We start from the raw sequence: 23,397 nt of genomic DNA, 5'->3' as shown, positions 1-23,397 counted from the left end.
CAATTTGGTTTTATGACTCCCAAAATCACTTAAAAACACTTGCTAGAATTATACAAAATTTCTTTCTTCCCTAAAAAGGAAAAGACTGCACACTCAAAAAAAAAAAATCACAATTTAACTTTTGTTTGTGAATGCTGTAAATAGAAACAATTGTTATTTTCACAGGGGAATGTGAAAGGTGCCAAATTTGCATTAATTAGTGATAAAATTCAACTTCTAATGAGGGTGAGTTTATTAAAATGTTAACAAAAGTTTTATTCATTCATCATTTTAAATAATTATTGAAACATAATTATTTCTTTTACGTTAAACTTAAACATACTTCAGAAATTATGAAAAGTTTGGAATGAAAAAATTAATGCATGAATTATGTGTTTAAAGCACAATTTAAAAGGCATGTTTATGCTCAACTTTTGCCTAATACAGTCTTCTAGATTACTTAACAATTTTTGCTAAACATTAGGAAATCCTAGGGCCTTCTGTTTGGAATTGCGTCAGTGGCATAAATAAATGAGAAAATGGATTAGCCACTTCTTAAGAGATCTTAGAGCGAACTTGATTACTAATACAAACGATCGGCTCCGGCTTTCATTAAAACATTTTTTGTAAGAGTTGAATCATGCTCTGCTACCTTCAAGATCTATTGTGCCCTTGCTCACTGCTGCTTCATTCTTATCAGTTCATGATATCTTCTGGGAGATAGAGATCTTAGCCGAATTCCCAACGTATAGGATGGCAACCCATACAACATAAAAAATATAAACTGCTCGTAATTTTAGCATTACTGGCCCCCAATTATACAATTTTCAGAGCCTAACATACCAATGAACTACCGTGGGAGATGCAATCTATCCGTTAGGTCACAATGAACTTGAGTTTAAAGTCTCTCACTTAACGTATTCCAATCCTTATTTTATCCTTTTATGAAGAAATGAACTAATCACTTTTTCAAGCAATCTTGATGCCCAAGCAGGAATCAAGGACTAACCTTTTATAGTTTTTTTTTGCATTCACGGAACGTACTCATAATGGTGCAGAAGAGGTAGTTAAGGTGTGCCCGTTACTTTGGTTATCCAAAAGCCAGCTCTTGTTCATCATAACTCTCAGTTAAATTGCACTTACATTGTACACTCCATATGCTTTATATCAAGATTAAAAAAAAATGACAACCTAAAAAAGGTATACTTTAAAATCGTGATTTGGATTCTCTTTTTCCAATCTGTATGGTTCTTCCTGTATTCCACTACTCTTCTGTCAGAGTAATTGATTGGGCAAGAGTTTACTCTTTGCTCAAGCAAAAATCTCCAGGAGATTATAATTATATTAAAGGATATAAAATGGGTTATATTATCGAAAAGATGCTCTCATTCAGAAGGCCCATAAAATTTCAGTACGAAGGATACAAAAAAAAGCTTGATAGATTCCAATAAAATTTTCATACTTTTTTCCCAAAATAGAACAAAGACTGTATTAGGCATTATCCTTTTAATTTTTATTTATTTATATAAATAAAGGAAAAGATGGTCATCCATTTTCCTGATGAATAGCATGTCTTTTTTATTTGTAAATATTGTCATCCACTTTAAAAGTTTGGGTTTCAAGCCTCATTTATCCAAATTCTCAGGTAGAGGACGTTATCTCTAACGTTGGATTAAAGACTGAAGAGAGTCTAAATTGAAATAATCCACGCTACTTTATTTAAAATCCACGATTAGTAATTTATGATGTTTTATTTTAACATTTGGCTCTTACTGTTTGATTTCACTTCAACAACTTATATGCCTTGAATTGAAGACGTAAACTCATAATTATTTTTTAGCCTTATTCATACATTTTAATTTGTTGACATGTTATCGTTAAGGAGTGCTTCATTTTGAACATTTTTTTTTTTAGTTAGTTTAGTTAAATATCCTGACACACTCATCATGGATTTAATTTGTTCGAATATTTACGTTCTCTTATTATCCTAGTAAAAGGAAGTACATTGCGATTAGATCCAATTTTCGAAGTGATTTTTATAAATTAATGTGCGCGCATGTATTTTTTAGAACTCAAATACTAAAAATTGAAATAGTTCAAATTTGATACTTGCTTTACTTACCATTGTAGTATCATCTATTAAATATCAATAAAAATTAAATAAGCGACTAAAAATTAAAAGATTGGAGAAAATTGGATAACCGGAAGTATCTCTTTGAAAAATGAGATGTTTTGAAGTTTTTAGCGATTTTTTTTCTTCGAAAAGGATACTTTTAAAGTGAACATTTCTAGTAATGAAGTCAACTACTTCTTGTGCTTAAGGCACAATTTGTTAAAAAAAGAAAAAGTTCTTTTTGGCTACAAAATGCTGTGTCAAAAATATTTTAATTTCTCTCTTTTTTTTTAATTTTAATTCTTTACATTTTAATAATTTTTAATTTATTGTTTTATAGGTAAAATTCGGTTTAATCTCCAAGATATTGACAACTATAACACACAAGATTGCTCAAGCGTCAATACCACCTCATGAACAAAACATAGATAATCTTAAATATCCAAGCTAGAAAGGTATAAGTTCGATTATATCTGGTAGAATGACATACTCAATTTTTACTTCTTAAATAAAATAAAGTAATGCCAAGAAAGTTAAAATCTGTACTTAAAATCATTTTATTTTATTTATGAAATGAGATATAAGTTCACTTAAAAGAAAAGAAAAAAAATTAATAATAAATTCAATCAAAAGAGGCTAGTGCTCAAATTCTTTTGTTTGACTTTTATTTTATTTTTTTCCTTATAAGTGAAACTTTAATTTATTTCTTGGTTTTATTTATTTACTCTCCATCAAAAATAAAAAAAAAGAACTGAAATGACTTTTTTTAAAAATAAAAAAACGAACACTGTAAGCCATAACTGATAATGTTGGTGAATGTGAACTGTTTTGTAAATAAAACCAGCTGCTTGCTCATGGACTTTTTTACTTTTGAAGTAAATAAGTAAATAAGCTTTTCTTTTTCTTTTTTTTTGTGTACATAAAGTTGATATAAAAGTCCCAGAGGAAATAGCTGGAATTTTATTTTTTTATTATCAAAAAAAAATATCAATGACTGTTAGTTATCATTATTTCAAATAATATCGAGAATTATTTATTGTAAATATATCTTCCCCTTTTTTTTTTAATTGCTATTTTTTATTTTCTATCTTCTCGCAATCAAACTTTTCGCCAAAATACGAAATTAATCGCCATCATTATAAAACAGTATTTTTAAACAGTATTTTTTTTTTTTGTAAAATCATAAAAAAAGACAATTTTTTTTAAATAAATATAATTTTTAATAAAAATTTTAGTTGTTTAAATTACCTTGTTCATTTTTTCTTGTTTTAATGTTTAAGTTAAGGTGGATGCAAGTTGAGTCAACTGAGAAGAGAAGATTGAACAAGGAAGATCGTTTAAGGAAGGGAAGTGTACTGGAATATGACTGGATTAAACAAAGCTTATGCATTTTACAGACTACAAGGTACGGTTTTTGAAAGTAATGAATTATTACTTTCTCTTATTTAACTAGTAAAGTTATTTCCGATCGTGCATATTTTTGATTTTTAGTTTTCATCGGAAATTTCCGTTTTTAAAACCCCTAAGTACGAGAAAACCTTTTTTTTTTTGTTCATATTATTCTATGTACAAGTGTGCAACATAATTAAGGACAAAAATCGTAGAAAGTTCAAATTTGATATTTCGAACCAAAGCAGCCGTGGGATTTGGTGATAAGCGTTTGGTTGAAATCAGCCATCCGGAACGCTCTACGATTTTTTGAATGGCCAGATTGTCTGGACTTTGTGCTATAATGCTGCCATCTCCACACATCTTTCACGACGCATTTAAGGGAGAAGTCAGAAGGCTAACGCCACAGACTTACCCTAGTTGAAGCTCTTTTTTTTGTTAAACCAAAGAAAGAAGTTAAGGGTTTTTATGCACCAAAAAGCCGAATCCTGAGACATACCAGCTTTTCTCACTGACACAATTCTTTTTGGACTTTTTCCTCTTCTTTCTGGCAAACCCTGTATGTATAAGCAATCTTTTGCTTATATGGCTCAGTTTACAGTGTCCGTTATGAGAATTACGGTCATCTGAACAACCGACCGGAATTCTCGTAGTAAATTGTGTTTCCATCACTCATACAACTTGGCACATCCGTGTTTAATGGCTGCACTTACCTAGTCTGTTTGCAACACTCCACAGTCTTGTCCTCACTATGCTATCTGCCATATATGTATTTCGAATTTACGGGCACCCAGACGAAAAATACCTTTATTTAGATTACCAATTCTCACAAGCATTTCCAAGCACTCCTATAATGTTTTTGAGTTGTTTCCTGTTGTGTTGCTGGTAGTCCGAGAAGGTGACGACTTGATAATTAATTGTCTCTCGTCTACACGATTAGAAAGAAAATATTGGAATCGCCTCAGAAGCTTTTTATTTATGTTATCTATGGTGATATATCAACTGGAAAACACAGTTCAATGCTCTGTTATCGAGGTAGATATTTTGTTCACAAATACGTCTTGAGCTTTATGATCAGTTGGAGATGGGATAGAGTAGGGATTCTCCATTCACTATTAACCTTGCTCATACATTCATTTCCCAAACCCAGTTTCTTTCATTTCTGAAGTCATCAAACACTTCCAGCATACACTCCGTTTAAAAAATGACATTATTCAAAGCAATATCGCAATTTGTTAATTTACACATAAAACTCAAGAAACAGAAAATGTAATACAAAAAAAAAAAATTGCCGCGAATAAATTGTGTCTTCTACTATAATACTTCTAATTAATCTGTTTGCAGTAAGGACTACATTGAGTCAAAGATCTCTTAACTCAAAACAATTATGTTGTAACAAAGGAGATTCCCCTTCAAAATCCCTAAAACGAGTCATCAATAAACTTCGATAAAATCCACTCTTATTAATCACCACCAGATAGCTTTTCAAACTTTTTTACAGTTAATACTGCAAAAACATGTCTATTTTCCAACGTGCGGCATAATAGTGCTGAATATAGGAATCTTGATTCAATGTAGTACTTTGTGCGAACAGATTAATTAGAGATATTAGAAAACAAACATTATTCGTGGCGAAATTTGTTTGTTGTATTGTATTTTCTGTGTTTCTAAAGGTGTAATTAACGTAAATTAACGAAGTTTGATATTGCTTAGTTTATATTATTGATGATTTATTGGTTTGTACTTTATGACATTAAATATTGTAATCAACACAATCGTAAGATACTATCTATCTTGGAATAAATTAGTTAAGTTAATCCATTATCATGAAGAACAAATTTCAATTTGTTGCTTAGAAATTGCTATCCCCTATTTTGATGCGAGCGTCTAAAATGTAAAGAAAGAGATTTCTTACATTTATTAATATTGGGTCTTCAATTTACTTTTAGTTTAAAATGCAGGTACATTTATAGACATATAAGTTCGTAATTCTTGAAAAGAACGTGAAATTAAAATGTGTATCAATGCTTGTCCAATTAAATCCAGTTTGAAGTGTTTTTATGACTGTAAAGTGTGTATCCTGGGTCAATAGTCAAGAAACGCCATTTTTAAAGATAGTTTTATTATCATCAAATATTTATTTACATTAATTTATATTATAATTTTGGATTTGTTCTTTATTGCATTCATATCTTCTTCTTTCTCCCAATATATGCGACTACTCAAGCAGTAGACTTGTTATTTTCCTATTTTCGTTTAAGAAAATCAGTTTGTACAAAGATTGTACAATTACCATTAACGATGAAATAATAATAAAAATAATAAAATTCTATGAAAAACCTACTTCTAAGTAATAATTTAATTTATTTTACTTTTTTAAAACAAATAATTGGTGCAAAAGCTTGTTAAAAAAAATTACAGAAAACGTGCTTACTGTAATTAAATGGTATATACATTATTTATAAACATAATTTTTAAAAAACAAGTACAAAGTGTATACAATTTATATACAATTATAAATCAAATTTATGAATTACAAAAAAGTAGATGGAAAGTATAAGGAAAGAAAAAAAAAATTATAAATAACGAGAAACTATAAGTGTTGACTAGAAAAATATACAAACAATTCAGTGCTGCCAAAGTATATTTAGTCGAGATTGCTATTTTTGATTTAAAAGAAACAGAATTCAAACTTTGTCTTTTTTTAAATTAGTAACGATTTGAATTTCTCTTTTACAAAAAGTTTTTTACTTTATTTAAAGTAGAAATGAATATAAAAACCTATATCATTTCACCTTGAAAGTTATTGCAATCTTGGAAAAGATATGTATTTCACTTAACCTAATATAAATTTAAAAATTAAATACTTGAGTGGAAGACAATTCTTTTGTAATAACTATTTTCAAAATCAATTTGGAATAAACGTACACATATAATTCCAGTATAACATCTGATTCAAAAACATCATTCAAGGTAAGTTATTAGTGTTTGAAATAGTGTAAGTCGTATTTCCAAATTCTTTATTTTTTGTTTATTCAAATCGAAATCTGTTTCATTAGTTTTATTTTCCGATCACCATCCAGCAAACTTTTTTTCTTCAGTATTCCAAACGGATAGAGAATTTGGGCATAAAATTCGAAAGTGAAAGATCTAAAAAATAAAATGAATACAAAAAATTCAAGCGTGTCTCTATAAATAAAAATCTTTGATTTTGTTGCATATTGCAGTTCCAACCATGTGTCAATTAACATTTGTGTTTAAAAACAAAAACCAAGTGATTTGTTTAAAAAAAAAAAAAAAAAAGGTATCTGTTTACTGGTTTGGCCTCAAAAATGATAAGACACTGCAAAATAGGTGACTGGGCTTCAAAATATTCCACTACATAAAACCACAAATTCGAATCCACAAGTCTACAATGAAAACTTCAAGAAACCAATAATTCATTGTAAGTAATACAATTAGACTTTTTTTTAAACATCATTAGAGAATTTATTTTAGTCTTAACTCAGATTTATTGGCCCTCTTAATTTTTTAGGTTTTTAGTAAAAAAGGGGTATTTTTCCCCAAATTTTATAATGTTTAGTTTTATAATTATTACCATCGTTTTTAATTTGCAACAATCATAAGTTTTTCTTCTACTTTTATAAATGACAATTATTAAAAAAGAAAAAGACGACCATTACAATTCATGGTTAAGATAGTAAAGAAGTGGAAACTAAAAAAAAAAAGGTAATTTTGTTTCAAATCACACAAGCTATGTATGATACATGTTTTTTAGATCGCAAATATGCTAAATTTTTAGTATTACATTTCATAAATTTATATGTTATGTATATATATATATTTTTTTTTTGTATACACATTAATTTTAAAATAACAATTGCTAACTTTCTTTTTCTACTATTTTTACTTTTATACATAAGGCTCAAAATGATTTGATGAATCAATAATGCATTATTTCGGCTAATAGAATTTCAAAAATTTTCTAAAAAGTTGTTTATTTTTTTGAGGGAGGGTGCACGATTACAATTAGTGGTACGATTAACTTATAAAGCGTGGATGTCACACATTTTATATCGTCAGTTTGTATTCATAATATTTACAAATACAAATAACAACATTTAGTTCTTCAATTTAAATAGATTAAAATGCATGAATTGTGGATATAATTTGAAAATTATTTGGCAATTGAAGTGAATCAACCATCAAAAAAATATTATTCTCATTTCGAAAAACAAAATCTTTTATAATTTATGAAATTCATTTAAGGTTATCATTCAAAGCTGTACTTATTGAAGTAACTTCTGTGAGGGCATATCTTTAATTAAATAATTATGACTCCGAGGTACGAACATTTTCCGAGCAAAGGAAGAAATCATGGACGTACTCTAAGATCATTCTTTAAAGAAAAATAGACTACAAGTTCGATAGGTATCAAGAGGCTAAGCAAAATTCTATGGATGTAAGCAGGCACTTGTAAGTAACACAATGAGCATGAATTATTATTTTAGTAGTTTAAATTAATATTCACAGACAAGCATTCAGTCAAATTTAACAAATGACGGTAAATACTTTGTAATTATTTTTGGGCACATTTATTTCGTGCTTTCCAAAACCACTGAGCCTGATCTAAAACCTAAATTTGATGTTTTAACTACGATTTTAGTAATGAGTACAATGTCCGCTGAAAATCTATTTTCAGGAAAACCGTAAGCAGCCCTTGAACACTAATTCTCGTGAAATTTGACTCTCCGAAATTACCTCCACGGAATTATTAGTCCACAATTACAAAATCAATTTACTAAAAAAAAAAAACCAACTTACTTTTTATAAATAACCTAATTTGTGCTGTGAAAGCCCTTCTCTAAGATTATATCACCCTACACCCACAAATACTAACTTATCGATGGGTTTTGACAAACTTAACTAACATAACGCCTTAACAGGCTCGTAGTTAATTAGGATTTCAGGACTGGTGGGTTCGTCATCAGATAGGATCTATAACAAATCAAATAAATTTTCAATTTTATTAATTTGACTTTAGAAGATTATTTAAAAAATGCATGATCCACTTCTTTTGCAAAGAAAGAAAAGAAATTTATTAATCCTAAATGAATTATTAATTTAACGTTAGACAAAACTAATGTTTAAAAATCTACACCTTAACTTAACAATGCAAAAAAATGCTTTTAATTGACAATGCCTGAATAATTTTGTTTTATTCTTTAAATTATACTTCGTATGTGTAAAAAATGTGAGAAAATACAATATCTTATTTTAAAAAGTCATTTAAGAAGGCTTAAAAATGCTTGAAATACAAAGCACTAACAAGCTAGAATTTTCCGCCTAAAATAATTTACAATTGTTGAAAAATTCAGAAATAATCTGTAAACAATTAATTATGAGAGTTTTGGGTTTTGCAAAAGGATTCTTTAAACAATTAATTATGAGAGTTTTGGGTTTTGCAAAAGGATTCTTTTAAACAATTAATTATGAGAGTTTTGGAATTTGCAAAAGGATTCTTTAAACAATTAATTATGAGAGTTTTGGGATTTGCAAAAGGATATCTCCTCAAAAAATACGTATTTCGATTGTTTCACAAAAGTTCATGCCACATTATTTTTTAATTTTTTGTTTATCTATTTATTTTTAGTATAGTTCTTTCTCTTTTTTTTTCTCTAGAATTTAATGAAGAAAATCGAGTAAATTTTTAAATCAGAAATACTAGTTTTGACATTCGTTGAAATGTTTGCGAAAAAAATGGTTTGTTTAAATTGGGCTCTCTTTCTTATTCATTTTCTCTCTCTCTTTCACACACACAAACACAATCTCTGTGGGTGAGGGCCTCAAAATGTGTATCCACCACAATTCAAACTTGAAAATTGGCAGAACTTTTAAGCTTGATATTTGGTTGAGGTAGAAAGATGGAACTTAGCAGTAATTCAAAGATCTTGGTTTTCTACCGGTATCGCACCTAACAACACTCCAAATTATACATGGGCATCTGCTGTGATGTACGCATCTACTTGGAATTAAAAAATGATAGTTCAGTATCATACACACGTTCTTTAAACAACACAATTACTATTTTACACATTTGCCCAAAAACCCTGGCTATACATCAACATTTACATACATCAGAACATTTAAATAGGAATGAATTTGGCTTAACGGGCCAGCTTTTATGATCCCATCTATATCCCACGAAGCACTTCCACAGAATGAAAGCAGTGCATCCAATCTTGTCGAAAAGTTAGTCAAAGTAATAATATCCGCGTGACACACGGAAAGCTAATTCCAAACCCAACTGGTCTGCACCGGATTTCGAATTCACTACATGATGATGTTCTTTGCTATAACAAGGCTGAACTAGAGCATTTTCTTCTTATAAAACGATAGGTTGAAAGCTAGGAATGAAGTAAAATCATTGGCGGAAATAACGGGTGTACAGTTAAATTTTAATACATTTATTATTTTCGAACTTTTTGCATAGTAAAGATAAGAATAAGTATAATAATATTTCTAAACGAAATCATGTTAAAAAAAAAAAATGGCATGAACTTAGCGTGATGAGAAGGAAAAAGTACAATGAATTTTTCCTATCTTAAGAGTAGTGATCACAAATAAAAAAAAATATTCGGAAACATTAATAAAGTAAATACCATTTACAAAAATATAAATAAAATAATTAATACAAACTTAAATTCCTAAATGTACATATACGAACTTGGTTAGGTTTCAAAAAAATTAAATAAAAGACACTGTTTCTTCTAACTGAGGCTACATCACTAGGTAAACATTGAATTATTATTATAATTTTATTAAAGTTCAATCTTTTTATCACGAATTAGTGATGGCAGGTACATATTATTATTTATTAAAAGAAAAATATATATATTATTTTAAGCAGAAGTTCTTTATAGATATATATAAATTTTACATAGTATGAATTCAAAATTTATTAATGTTAACATACCGAATATATTTAAAAAATTTGGCTGGCGTTTTTTTTTACAAAACAGTGAACAAGGCAATCCAATATATAATTTTAAATGTTGTATCGACAAAAGAACATTCTGTATTATATTTATGCAGAATATGTACATATATTTTGTAAATTTAATGAGATGTTGGCTGGCCATATTTGCACCTATTGCAGAGACATGGTGTTTCTAATTATGGTGTTCATTTCAGCTCTAGCAATTAACTAAAGTAAGCAAAATTGGAATATGTGTAGATAAAGGCATTTTTTTTTTTCTTTTTTAATAGAAAGGGCCAAATTTTTTACTATCTTAGCAAGGAAAAGTGCTACAGCCACTTCATCAGGAATGGAATTTTGGTGTCCCTTGTCTTACATACTGAGTGCGCAACAGTTCATTACCAGGAAGGATGTTGTAGTTGAGATTGACGGGAAATTTAGAATGGGCTGCATGCCCAATGGTTGACAGGTAGAGCAAAAGATCGGAATTGTTCCTCAGAAACTGATAGTCATGGTACCCATGTATTAGAAGGAAAAGAACTCTTCTTTTTAAAGATTTTTTTTTCTATAAATCGTTTATGCTTATTTATGTTTCAAACTAGCAAACAAATAAGATATCTTTCCTGCCCTGCTGTCACAAACGCACAGAGGATAGTCTCCGGTTAGATGTATTCTGAACCTCTTGTGCTCTTAAAATGGTAAACTAAATAGTGATAGATTAAATCGGCTAGGCAATTCGGGACCGCTAGGAGCTGTGGTTTGCTTTTGCCAGCAGAGGATAGTGGAATGGACATGTATGTCCCTAAGTAGAATTCCTATTTATTTCAAATAGGCTGGATTAAAATGGTTTGTTTCGTCCTTAAAAAAGGCCCGTTAAAACTCGTTTAAATCTACTCTGTACAACCGAATCTGCCACCGAACAGCTAGTCTGAATAGTCACTTAAATAAAGAATCACGTTTATATGGCTACTGTAATAGCATGTAACAGTCCAATATGTCTGCATGCTGTAGTCCTCTACACAAAATTGTACACCTATCCTAAAAACCTCGCGTCCCCAAAGACAATCTCAACAACATCAAACACAATGTCATCCTGAATGGCCATGTACAACTGTTTGTTAATAGCCGGATGAGGGAGACCCGACACTTCTTAAGGCTCATTTGCTTAATCTAGTGTGTAGGAGACTAGAGTTTGCCGGTGGGAAACGCCCAACCCAGGTTGTTACTATCACATTTAAGAAACCCTACACATACAGAACGATATTGAATAGACAATTTGGCCCTAACTTCATAGCGTCCTGACTTAGCAAAACACATACTGACATTCTCAGCAGCCAGCCAAAGATCTGTAGTCTATAGTTAATGTGCGCTAATAGTGTGTGGGATAAATTATCACTGTCCATTGTGAGGTGCATGTTAGGCGTAGGGGACCTTTTATTATAATTGAAAAGGACCCTGCCTTAAACTAAAGCAATCATAGTAATATGTTTGCGTGAGAATAAGGGCTGTTTGTTGATGTTAAGGTTGGTATATTCGTAAGGGCATCAAGATTCTTAAAGAAATGACTTAGAAAACGGAACTTCTGATTCTTTCTTCCAAAAACGAAAATTACATTAATGTTAGTTATTTGTCATCTAAATTAATGATATCATTAAATTTTTTTATTTCATGTTTAGGATGTTCTGGCCCTATATTGAAAAAACATAAAATCCATTGAGAGCAATCAATCATTTTTCAGTCCAATAAAGGGCACGCTTTAACTACTTTTTTTTCATGATTATTTATTCTTTATTTAGCCATATTTCAGGTGCAATTGCCAACAACAAATTAAGATTTGCTAATCACTTTTTTTTTTCATTCATTTTTAAATATATAAACACTAGCGAAATAGTGAATTTTAAGTAAAAGCTACAAAATACGTATGTACATGAGGAATAATATTTTTTCCTCCTATTTACTGTTGATGAAAAAGACATCTTATTTGCATTTTTATTTTATTTTGTTGTATATTTTTTAAGGAACTGAAACTTTTTACACGTTTAATAATCAGTTAATTAAAGTGCGTTTATAGATTGTATAAATTAAAATGTTTTTTGTTCATTCATCATTATTCAATAAGCTGCATCGTGCATGTTTGTGAAGTACATACATGTAATTAGTAAAAAAAAAAAGGCACCGCAAGTGAATGTAATTAAAGATAATATTTGTTAATGACTAAATGGATTTTTAAAAGAAATAAAAATAGATAATATTAGTGAACAGGAAAGCAAAAACAGAAATGTTTTTCCAAATTTCTGGGCAAATATAGAAGGCGATGATTACTTTAAGAATTAGCAGCGACATCTTGAATTGTGTCCTATCTTTTCGTTGCAAATAAAATAAAATATTCATTAAATAACTCCACAAAACAGATTAAATGTGTAATACAGATGACTTTTTTTTACATAATAAACTTTAGAATTAGATTTTTTTGTCAGTTATAGAGCAGAATCAGAAAAATATCTGGTACTTACACCAACTCTTTCTCTTATAGACTAAACAATTTAAAAAAATTAAATCTAATTTTCAAAGTAATTAACAATTTTAAAGTATTTAACAAAAATAAAATAAAATCATAAAAATAAAATTTAATGACAACTGACAAATTGATTTATCAGAAATAATTAAATTATTATATAGGTATCTAAGATTAAGAACGTAAATGACTCTTTCAATAAAATTTTATTAATTGCTTCCTTTTTAAGCAATAATTATTTAAACAATAGGGATTATATTTTAGATAAGGTGAAGACCATGATTTCTAGAGCAATCACTGCGATAAGAAGATGGGAATGGAAGTTGAAACTGCAATGATTGGGAGGACAATTAGGAAGTGAACAAAAATAAGCACGTATTCTCAAATGCTAATAGAAAAGAGTAAGTTGGCTGTATATTGAACAATATCCATGTTCTTTGAAAACAATTCGAACAAAATTTATTTGTTCATGTTCATTTATACAAAATTTATTCATGCGATTAATTAGAATTTCAAAAGTGCGTGTGTATTGACTTTAATGCTTTATAGCACTTATATTTTTCATGTTTCTGACCGGTTTCGGATTCTTATCCATTATTTGATTCTCTACGTTAAATCGATCAATCCTTATCTGATGGCGGATGAAAAGAAACGGGACAGAAAAACACATGCAGCGAGGGTAAAGTAAACCATATTTTGCAATCAAATTCAAAGAAACTAAGTTAGTGGCTTTACCTAGTAAAATAAAAGGTTTTGTTTTTTTGCAAACTCGGAATTTTAGCAACACTTTTTATACTTAATTATCCTGATGTTAGAACCGCGTAATTTAAAAAAGAAGCAAAGAGGCTAGCGTACCGTTAATTTCAACCACAAAACTCTTTAAATGTTTTAACCAAAAAGTGACAGACTTAAAAAGTTAGATACAATCGAAAAAAATTCAGTGAAATGAAAATTCTGATTGGTCGATTTCGACCGAACTTTTATTAAAGGACCCCCTCTGTTGACACGTGAAATAATTTCAACTATCTAGATTTCTATTTTGATCAATAAAATGCTAGAACAGAACCTCATTTATTAAAAATCATTTTATCATGTTCAGGAGTCCACAAAGCGTTATTTCCATAAAGTACCCAAAATCGAAAATCTGAACGTATGCATGCTATAATGCTACTTTTCTCTCAAGGAGTGTAACAAATTACAGATCATAGTAAAATTACAATTCTAGTCAAGTGATTATCTTGAAATTATAATAATGATTACTTATTAAACAATTAAATAAAAAACAGTACTCTTTATGGAAAAACAGATGACAGACTATCATTCCTTTTAAAAACCCTCCTAAAATCAATTCCCCCTCCCTTCACAAAATAATTAATTAAAATTCACAGACCTAAATTAACGCAAACTATAACTAGATTTCTTTTAAAATTCAATTAAATGTATGAAAGACACGACACCATATTGAATAGTAATCTACATAATCTTAAATTTCAATCAATAGTTGTCAACTATTAAATATTATCACTAATGCCATTTTTATTATCAATTATCTACTTTTCACTAAAAATCCTTCAAACTGTGTAATCAATATGATATATCAATGAGAGCAATTTTTCTTATCTGTTTTCACTAATATTTCTAGAAACAAAAATTATTCAAATTTTAACTTTCTTTTCCCCCTATACGTAAGTTAAATTAACTAAAAAATTGTTTAACAGCAAAATAATTACTCGGTTCAGTAACAAAAAATTAAAATTTAAAACCTATTCCTTTCTAAATCATGCTTCATATATGTTACTTCTTCCATTTCACGAAGAGATCATGGTATATTGAGAAGGTCTTGGGAGTTATTTCATATGAACCACTTATATAAACAGGCTTATAGGTCTTCTCTGGAAAATTGAGTTGCAAATCATCATGATTCTACTCCAAATCATGGAATCTACTCCAAATCATTCACTTTGTGAAAGCCAAAGGAGACTTGGCGTCCTTCTAGGTCCAACTGCTTCTTTGTACTAATGTTACCCTGATTGTTGCCAGGCCCATGTCCTTCTTCTCTTGCCCAGAGAAATGTAAATCTGAGTCAATAGAAGTGTTCTTCAGCAAGGCTGTAGTTTTCTAGCTCCTTTCTGAGCTCTTCTGAACAATTGAAAACAGTTCTTTAGGTGATAATCTGGTAATTCTTTGGGTACCAAACCTAATAATATGAATCTACTGACCCAAAATTGACACAGAAGTAATTAATTTATGGAACTACTTCTGTCTTATGGATAAAATAATGCTTACAATATTCCACACTAAATAAATTCCCTTTTCGTTCAAGTAGAATCTAGTCGAATATTAAGTGAGTCATTTAATGGCCTGGCCTTCACATCACATATCCAACATTTTAATCCATAGCCCTTCAATTATATCATTATTTGATAATCGTAGTATTAATGGACAAATGAACATAATTGTAAAGCAAGATGATGCATTCTTATTTTTGTCAATTCATGTTTAAATCGTTATTGTTTATGTATAATAAGTCCAGATGTCACATATAGAGCTTTTATCACAGTATCTGACTGAATATAAAGAAATTCTTTATTATTTTATTCAATGTCTGAATTATCTTTTACCATCAATCACTAGAGAGACCTTTTATGGATAAAACGTATACATGTACCAAATGGAGCCATTAATTGGTTCTATTGCTTATTTTCAGTACCTTTATGTTCGATAGAAAGCAGTTTACGTTATTCTAAGTTAGCTTATTACTAGCTGTTCGCAACTTTTCCTTACAGCACGTAGAAAAACTACATTTCTTTACAATGAATGATTAAAAAATAAAATTATAGAATTTGAAGTTAGCAAAATTAGAAAAAATGTGATGCTAGAATGGAAATACATCAGAAAGATTTTTCTACTCTGCATTACGGTTAGAAATATTGGAAAGGAAACAGGGTTCGGTTTAAGAAGAAATTCTTCTATCTGAAAAGTTAAGGAAGTGACTAGATTTGTTCCAATCTATATCCACTAGCTTACTAAATTTATTGAGGTAATCCGAACAAAAAAATTAAATAAAAAATAGGCATCGTACCTTTTTCTTAAAAAAAAAAAATTATAAATAATATTAAGTCCACAAACATGCACACTTACACTTTATCTAATCATTCACAAAAAATAGTGATTTAAATAAATTAAAAAATGAAGTCCATACTTAGACAAATGGATAATCGTTGAGCTTGGCCATATTTGCATTGCCAACTAAAGGCCTATGTTCATCAGCGGCTCCTACATCGCTGCTACTACCACTATTCGCTACAATCAAACCGCCATTACTACTACCCACAGCGACGTTATTTACCACTAAACCAGGCACAGAAGTCGGTATGTGATATGTTGTCAGCCAATCAGTTTTCTCTGGCCTACATATACCTAGGCATGTTAACTGGAAGAAATCAACAATATTCTGACATCTACCACGATCGAATGGGCTGCGTCCAGCTGAAATAAAATGTCCGTACCGGCCGGCATTCATTCTCTCATTGGTTGTCATGCCCAGTAGTGAGATCTAAAAAGTAAATAAATAAATTTTCAATCATTTATAATTTTAGATTTAATAATAAATCTATGCGCGAGAACAAAGGGTTACTAATTAAAAAAAAGAAAGTGCACAAGGGTACATATATCCCCTGCCATCCCTGGTAACCCACCCTGGCCCTCTTGGGAAGTTCTAGGGAAGGTGGGGAGCCAACAGTTTCGTAAATCCTAATTAATATCACATAATTATTAGAAATAAGAGCTCAGCTTACAACGTACAAACTATTTACTTCTGGTTTCTTAGTAAGTTATTCCAGATGGTAAGCTATAACTGCTTATATATAATGATTCATTTCAAGCGTTTCCTAAGTGTAGACGAACATCTACATTTGATCTTGATAGATGTAAGTATTCACTCTGGTCTAATTGCACTAATTGTTCTGCTTTTGCCTAAACATTCTAGTTAAAAGAACTTTCTTCTAGTTATATCCTAGAATCTTTCTAGCTTATTCAGTTTATTTTTCAAGAAACACAATTTGATACGCTTATAATTTATAATTAATAGAATAACTTTTTATAGCCACAGGTTTTCGCTATAACATTATTTAATTTATTATTTTACCTGATAGGTTTGACAAGCAAGCAGCATGGCAACCCACACTGAGTGCAATGTCGCATTAATGGCTACAAAAAACACCCAGCCATTGCATTGAGCTGTCATCCACACTCCTAGAAGTATTTAAAAAGTAAGTTTTCAACATGCAAAATTTTAATTATTTTTTAATAAATTAGTAACTAGAATACTAGAAAAGAAAAAGATACAATTACCTTGCCAGAAGTCGTGTTCGGAAACATTTGCTTTAGGACACATCACCGTCCAAAACCTTGAACAGCCGTACAACATGTATAGACACATTATGACCAGCATTACCAGATATCCAATAAAATATCTGTGATTTCGTGCACCTACAAAATAAGTAAGTAATTAAATTAAAAAAAAAAAAAGTTTTGCAAAAAAAAATAAATAAGTTCAAAGAAATTACCAATACAGTTATTGACCCAAGGACAATGGTGGTCGAATTTAGCCACACAAACGTTACACACTGAACAATGTTTAGATCTAACTGGTTTTCTAACCAGACAGGAACTGCAAAAATATTGTGTATCGAAACCACCTCTCTCGGCTAATTCTATTATTGTCTGTTGAAAAACAATCAATGTAATAGTGAAATGTCGACGCAATTTCTTCTATCAATTTTAATTTTATTTATTTAAAAGACAAAGTTATATTTACCCTGAATTTCTGATCTTGCGTTGTTTTAACAATACCTGGATCTCCACGCCACGATTTCAGAAAAAAATGCCACAACAGTAAACTAGTACTGAGAAATATTAAAGAAGTTATTAACGGCATTGCTGGTGACAGCCATACAAGCCATGTCAAGTAGAACCAGAACTAAAAAATAAAAATTAAAAAGATTTGAAAAAAGAACTCTTTTTATAACATAATTAGTTGAGAATTTGGATATGACCTCAGGGCTGGGCTAAGGGACACAAAATTCATGTGTACTATGTCGGATAAAATCAAGAATATAATTACAATATTGTGTAATCAGCGGAACCAAGTTTATTGTCAACATTTGCAATGAATGGCAATGCCATTTTGTAAAAAGAAACCTCAAGTCAACTCCCTATTTTAAACAAAAAATATTTATGTGGAAGAATGTTTAAAATAAACATTTTTATAAATCTTTGAATATATTTAGGACATATTTCAAAGTAAGTAATTTTAAAAACTTGAACTTAGTGCCCATTAAGTCACTACCCATTTTCCAATTGATCATACTTTATATAGTTCTACAATAATACATAAAAATGAAAACGTAAATCAGTGAGGTTCATGTTATGTTGCAATTTTAAACTCTTGCCCCAATGTTTTTCTGTACTTCAAATCACTTTCTCGAGTACAGTAATGTAATCGTTTCTGCAGTCGCATAGATTCACTGTTACGACGGCGCCAACTTGTTAATTGGCAAAAATTCATTGGAGTCAGGTTGTGAAAGCGGGGGGGGGGAGCCAATCGCTCCAGCATGGACAATCTATTTCCTGGGAAAAGATGTTATTCAATAACTAACAAACATCAATGACAAAATGGGCTTTATCTTTTGAGAAACACTCTTATTTAAAATTCAATTATGAGTCATGTTCATCTGTCCAATCCTGACAATACAAATTGTGCGTCCTTTACAGATGTTACATTCTGCAAACAAACTTGGCTATCGGAGGGAATCAAAATTGATCTTTAGGAATTCAGATCATCTGGGTATTTGTGTTCTATACTTTAAAAGGAAATAAGTCTAAGAACTATCTTAGACTTATTTCCTTTTAAAGTATAGAACACAAATACCCAGATGATCTGAATTCCTAAAGATCAATTTTAGATACTAATCTTGCATTGCAAACTCACTTAAAGGAATAAAGAATTCAGTTTTCAAGGAGATAGTCAATCTTGTCATGTGTGGAAGAAAACCGAAAACTAGCCTTAAGATTAAAAGAAAAAAAAATAGTATAGTTGAATTACATTTACCTTAGTAGCTAAATAGACAGACATTGGTAAGACGTTTACCAATCTTTCATCAAAAACATATCTAGTTATCAAATGTAGGGCAATTCCAGCACCGCCCAATACGCCAGCCTTTACCGTATACGGTGCACCAGTCTCTAATGTCATTCCAACAATATAAAACATCAAAAATGGTGTTGATACCATACTGTAATATCGCAGTCTCTGCCAAGCAAAGTATAATACAATTTAACAAGATTGATTTAAAAAAGAAATGTTTTTAAAGTAGAGAACAAAATTTATTGAATTAATATAAAAAGAAAAGCTCACCTTATCTCCTTTAATCTTGTTACAAATAGTATTCTTTTGACTTACTACGGAATGTTCTGCAACTTTTTCTAATACCTTTTTACCCAACCAACTGGATGCTTTAGGTGAACTCAACAAACTATATGCAGTTATCCCCTGCAAAAATTTAAAAGAGTAAAAAAAAACATGAGTTAAACTTTTGTTTTATATTTAGAGCCTTGAAAAAAACAAAAAACTCTCTTTAATAATAACCTGAGCGTTCCCAACATCTAGACTAGCTCCGTGCATTATAAGGGTAGACACTGCGAGCTGATTTCTGGCTTCAATTGCCCAATGCAGTGCCGTATTTCCGTAAGTATGGTCTTGCATCGTGGTGCTAGCCCCAAATGTCAACAACAGTCTTGTAGGATCCAAACTAGAATACAAAAATATTTCTTTACAAAAATTCATAAACGAAGTATCCTGTTAATGTAAAATAATTTTAAATTATTGAAGTGTAGAGCGACAGTTCTAGAGTCGACCTGCAGGATAAATTTTTATTTTAGATGCAGCACACTCATAATATAAAAGCGATTAGAAACAATTAATTAGTACGATAAAAATCACAGAGGGAACTTCAATCAAGCCTAGAAAAAGCTTCCTAGAACTGCTTCTGCAATGGATGCACCAACTAAATTTTAAATAATTTTAAAATAAAAACAATTATTATTCAAACGGAACTAAATAAATTATGAAGAAAATAAACTTTAGTGGTTGGTACCAGTAACTCAGATTTATTTTTGTACAGGGCAAGGGGTTTGCCTTCTTTAGCGCTTGTACCAAATTATCATTTCATTATTAAAATATCATTTTACCTTCAAAGGGAAAAAGAATAGCTATTCTTTTTAAGGTTTTTGGTATCATCCATTGCTGGCTGGGTGCCTTAGCCAAGTAACTTTCTGGGGGTAGTTTAAAGGGATACGCTTCCTTGATAAGAGCAACTCTTTCGTGAAAGAGAATTGTCAGGAAGAATATAGCGAAAGAAACTTCACAGTAAAGAGGTTTTAGTTCGAAATAATCTCCTAGTTCACTGGTAATGAATGATATTGGATCCAGAAAAGTGTTACATCTGTGGGGGTCTATAATGCTGTTACTTCTAGAGGATTTGTTATCATCATGGAAACAAATTGGAACATAATATTCACCCAGCGCCTTCATCAACCACTCACTCACTCTCAATTATGAGTTCTGATCAGGACTAGTTGCCTGCCTAGTTGGATACTCGCATAATTTTATTTCTTACGGAGACTCCTCGATCCAATTTACATCTCATTTCAAGTTTAATTTATTGATTTATTAATTTTATAATTTATCGCCTAGTTAATTAACAAGATTTTGTTTTTTATCTGTTACATTATCTGAAAAAATCTAAACGTGCATGTTGTTTTTAAAAAATTATAGGATTTACGAAGCTCGTAAGTCTTATTCCCTTAAGTAGTTTACAACCAACGATTGCACTAGTCTTAACGATGTTTCCTTTTCTTGGAAGGTTTTTTAAAACTAGTATAGTTCTATTTGCGATTTTTGTTTTACGGTTTGAATTGTTGCAATGTTGCAAATCGTTTTTCTTTCATATGTGTTTAAACGGAAATGAAAAAAAGTGTCAGAAAAGGCCAAATCTTGCAAGTAGGAAGATGGTTTGGAAGCTTGGTTGTGTAGTTATCAAAACAAAACTGAAAACTCGCAAATTGTCAACCTCAATAAGCTGGTTTGATGTGAAAAGTCTTTGTGAACGTTCATTGTTCAATTGAGTCACCCATTCTTGAAACGGGTATATTCTTAAGACAACTGGAAATCTAAGGATTCGACCCACCTTTCCCTAATTATCCTGTACCCAAAACTCAAAACACTCATAATATAAAAACGATTAGAAACAATTAATTAGTACAATAAAAATCACAGAGGGAACTTTAATCGAGCCTAGAAAAAGCTTCCTAGAACTGCTTCTGCAATGGAAACATCATCTAGAAAAGTGGATCTGTGGAGTCAGAGACTTCGAAGAACAATCAGTCGCTTATTACAACATTCCTCGTTTATTTTATGAAATATATTTATATACTTTAAAAATGTTAATGAACGCTAGTTTGATAAAATTAGTCATTATAATTGGTGTGTTTGATAGATACTATGCAGTTCAGCTAACTAAATTGTTTATTTTACTCATTTATTTTAAATACACAAAACTTTTGAAATATTTGGTGGAGGAAACCACGGTAGCTGAGTGAGTAGAGGCATGATGGTCTTGGACTTGGATATTGCTCATATGATGAAATGAACTGATTTTGTAAGCTATTTATCCCCATCCACATGATCGTATATTGGACACAAAGGTCGCCTGAAAAAAATTGTATTACTATATTTGAGTAAAACTCTTTGTTGAAAAGAAAAGGTCACGTGAAAGACAAAATGATACTAAGTAAATTTTAAACGTAGCATTGTACTACCTGCAACTAGTCAGTAACCCAAGTGACTAGATAGATAAAGAGAAGTAACATACCTAGTAACTTTATGACATGACCACATAAGAGGAGTCATGCCAGATTTATCGGCTACATTTGGGGATGTTCCTTTGGCTATCAAATATGCAACAATAGAAGTGTGTCCCAATTGGGCAGCCACATGAATACAAGCACAGCCCTCAGCATCCCAATGGGAAGGGTCGGCACCATATTGCATCAAAAGTGTAACACTGCCCAGGTGGCCCTGCCTGAATTGAAAATTATTGTTATTGTAAGAAAATGATATTGTTGTGATTAATTGAGCAGTTTGATGCAGGCATAAACCTGGTGGCCCAGTGAAGCGGAGTAGCAGAGAGTTCTCCACCAACAGCATCCACTATGGCTCCTTTGCTGACATAATATCTGATAATATCCTGTCTATTGTTGATGGCTGCCCAGTGCAATAGTGACACGGTTTCTTGGTCTGGTTGATTAACATCGAAACCAGCTTCAATCAACTCTTTACATCGTTCAAGAAGACCATACTGCAGAGGAAAATTAAAATAAGCAAAGTAAGTCAATTCTTAAATTTATATATCAAAATCTAAAAATATAGAAACCTGTGTAGCTTTGACAATATCAAAGTCACTTCCGTCTTGTTCAGCATGAGGATTGTGAGAATGTGACTGATCTTGAAATATCTGCGGAGGAACATTCTGCTTCCGTGTATGGTAACTGTGGCCACGGCAGGGGCCCTAGAAATTAAATTAAAACAAGATCATAGATGATAAAAGTTCAGGTAGATAGAACTCAAGCAAAACCATATTTACACCTCAAAGATGACAACATATTTAGTCCAACTTATTTTTTGTCTAACCAATTTCTTAATTTAACTCAAAGAAATTAAATGATTCAGTTTGATTAAATAGAAGCTTACATTTCAACGGATCTATTTTGGGACCCGTTCGTTTGATTAGACAAAGGTGTATTGATTTCACTTGAAGTTTAAAGCAACGCTTAGTTTTCTATGCTGCCTAGACAAGTAAAAATTGACCACTATTTTTCTTTTCCAGCAATCCGGTACAAAATTTAAGAAGAATAGTCCATAAACAGTCTGAGGTGAAGGAATTCTGGTAGTTGATCTAAATAATTAATTATTCGTACAATTCATTCGGTGAATTTCATGGCTAAAAGTTCTTAGGTTCGCACACATTAGGCATTTTCATAGGCCGAAAAATGTCCCAAACATATAAGGGCCCAAGAGTTGTTACCTATTATAATGCGAGCAGTGTAGTGACGTCTTTCAGATTGCAAATAAGTAATAAACCCATACAGGTATATTTTGTTTTTGATCCTCTTTCTTGCAAAGATGCTTCTCTGGTAGCCTTGATAGGAAACTGTAGCCAACAAATAATTCTCATTTCTTCTTTTCTTAATGGCAGACAATGCTCAATAAATTAGAATCAAAAATACCTCTGAAGGAAAATTAACAAAGTAAACCGCAATTTAATTTCAGTTAGAAATAAAACTTGTTAATTTCAACTATTA

At 30.7% G+C, this 23,397-nt stretch overlaps 3 protein-coding genes across 12 annotated transcripts in view; 2 read left to right on the top strand and 1 right to left on the bottom strand.

Moving 5' to 3' along the window:
* Positions 1–3,276, top strand: part of LOC141460047 (uncharacterized) — a 45,886-nt gene extending 42,610 nt beyond the window's left edge. For 5 of the 9 annotated variants that reach the window (XM_074139678.1, XM_074139679.1, XM_074139683.1 and 2 more), the window contains 2 exons: positions 166–225; positions 2,433–3,275. In XM_074139678.1, coding sequence (XP_073995779.1) covers positions 166–225; positions 2,433–2,543 — 171 coding nt within the window. In that variant the 3' untranslated portion in view covers positions 2,544–3,275. Of the gene's footprint in view, positions 1–165; positions 226–2,432 lie in introns of all 9 variants that reach the window. The other 4 variants (XM_074139677.1, XM_074139684.1, XM_074139685.1 and 1 more) reach the window with 1 other exon arrangement.
* Positions 3,277–5,586: 2,310 nt separating this feature from the next.
* The window catches only part of Hip14 (palmitoyltransferase Hip14), a 19,788-nt gene continuing 1,977 nt past the window's right edge, over positions 5,587–23,397 (bottom strand). Inside the window, exons 2-13 of one of the 2 annotated variants that reach the window (XM_074139649.1) lie at positions 22,470–22,604; positions 22,195–22,394; positions 21,909–22,118; positions 19,625–19,787; positions 19,394–19,528; positions 19,088–19,288; positions 17,795–17,956; positions 17,544–17,700; positions 17,329–17,466; positions 17,123–17,229; positions 16,178–16,531; positions 5,587–8,479 (exon numbers count right to left, since the gene is read on the bottom strand). In XM_074139649.1, the coding sequence (XP_073995750.1) occupies positions 16,178–16,531; positions 17,123–17,229; positions 17,329–17,466; positions 17,544–17,700; positions 17,795–17,956; positions 19,088–19,288; positions 19,394–19,528; positions 19,625–19,787; positions 21,909–22,118; positions 22,195–22,394; positions 22,470–22,604 (1,962 nt within the window). In that variant the 3' untranslated portion in view covers positions 5,587–8,479. Of the gene's footprint in view, positions 8,480–9,276; positions 15,115–16,177; positions 16,532–17,122; positions 17,230–17,328; positions 17,467–17,543; positions 17,701–17,794; positions 17,957–19,087; positions 19,289–19,393; positions 19,529–19,624; positions 19,788–21,908; positions 22,119–22,194; positions 22,395–22,469; positions 22,605–23,397 lie in introns of those variants that run through there. The other variant, XM_074139648.1, reaches the window with a different exon arrangement.
* The window catches only part of Shmt (serine hydroxymethyl transferase), a 16,757-nt gene continuing 15,640 nt past the window's right edge, over positions 22,281–23,397 (top strand). Inside the window, exon 1 of the mRNA XM_074139667.1 lies at positions 22,281–22,421. The gene's annotated coding sequence lies outside the window, so the exon portion shown is untranslated. The remainder of the gene's footprint in view (positions 22,422–23,397) is intronic.

This window comes from Rhodnius prolixus, unplaced genomic scaffold (genome assembly GCF_049639745.1).
Source record: "Rhodnius prolixus isolate KJV_2025 unplaced genomic scaffold, Rpr scaffold_6, whole genome shotgun sequence".
Classification (NCBI taxonomy): Eukaryota; Metazoa; Arthropoda; class Insecta; order Hemiptera; family Reduviidae; genus Rhodnius; species Rhodnius prolixus.
This window is presented reverse-complemented; position numbering and strand designations above follow the sequence as displayed.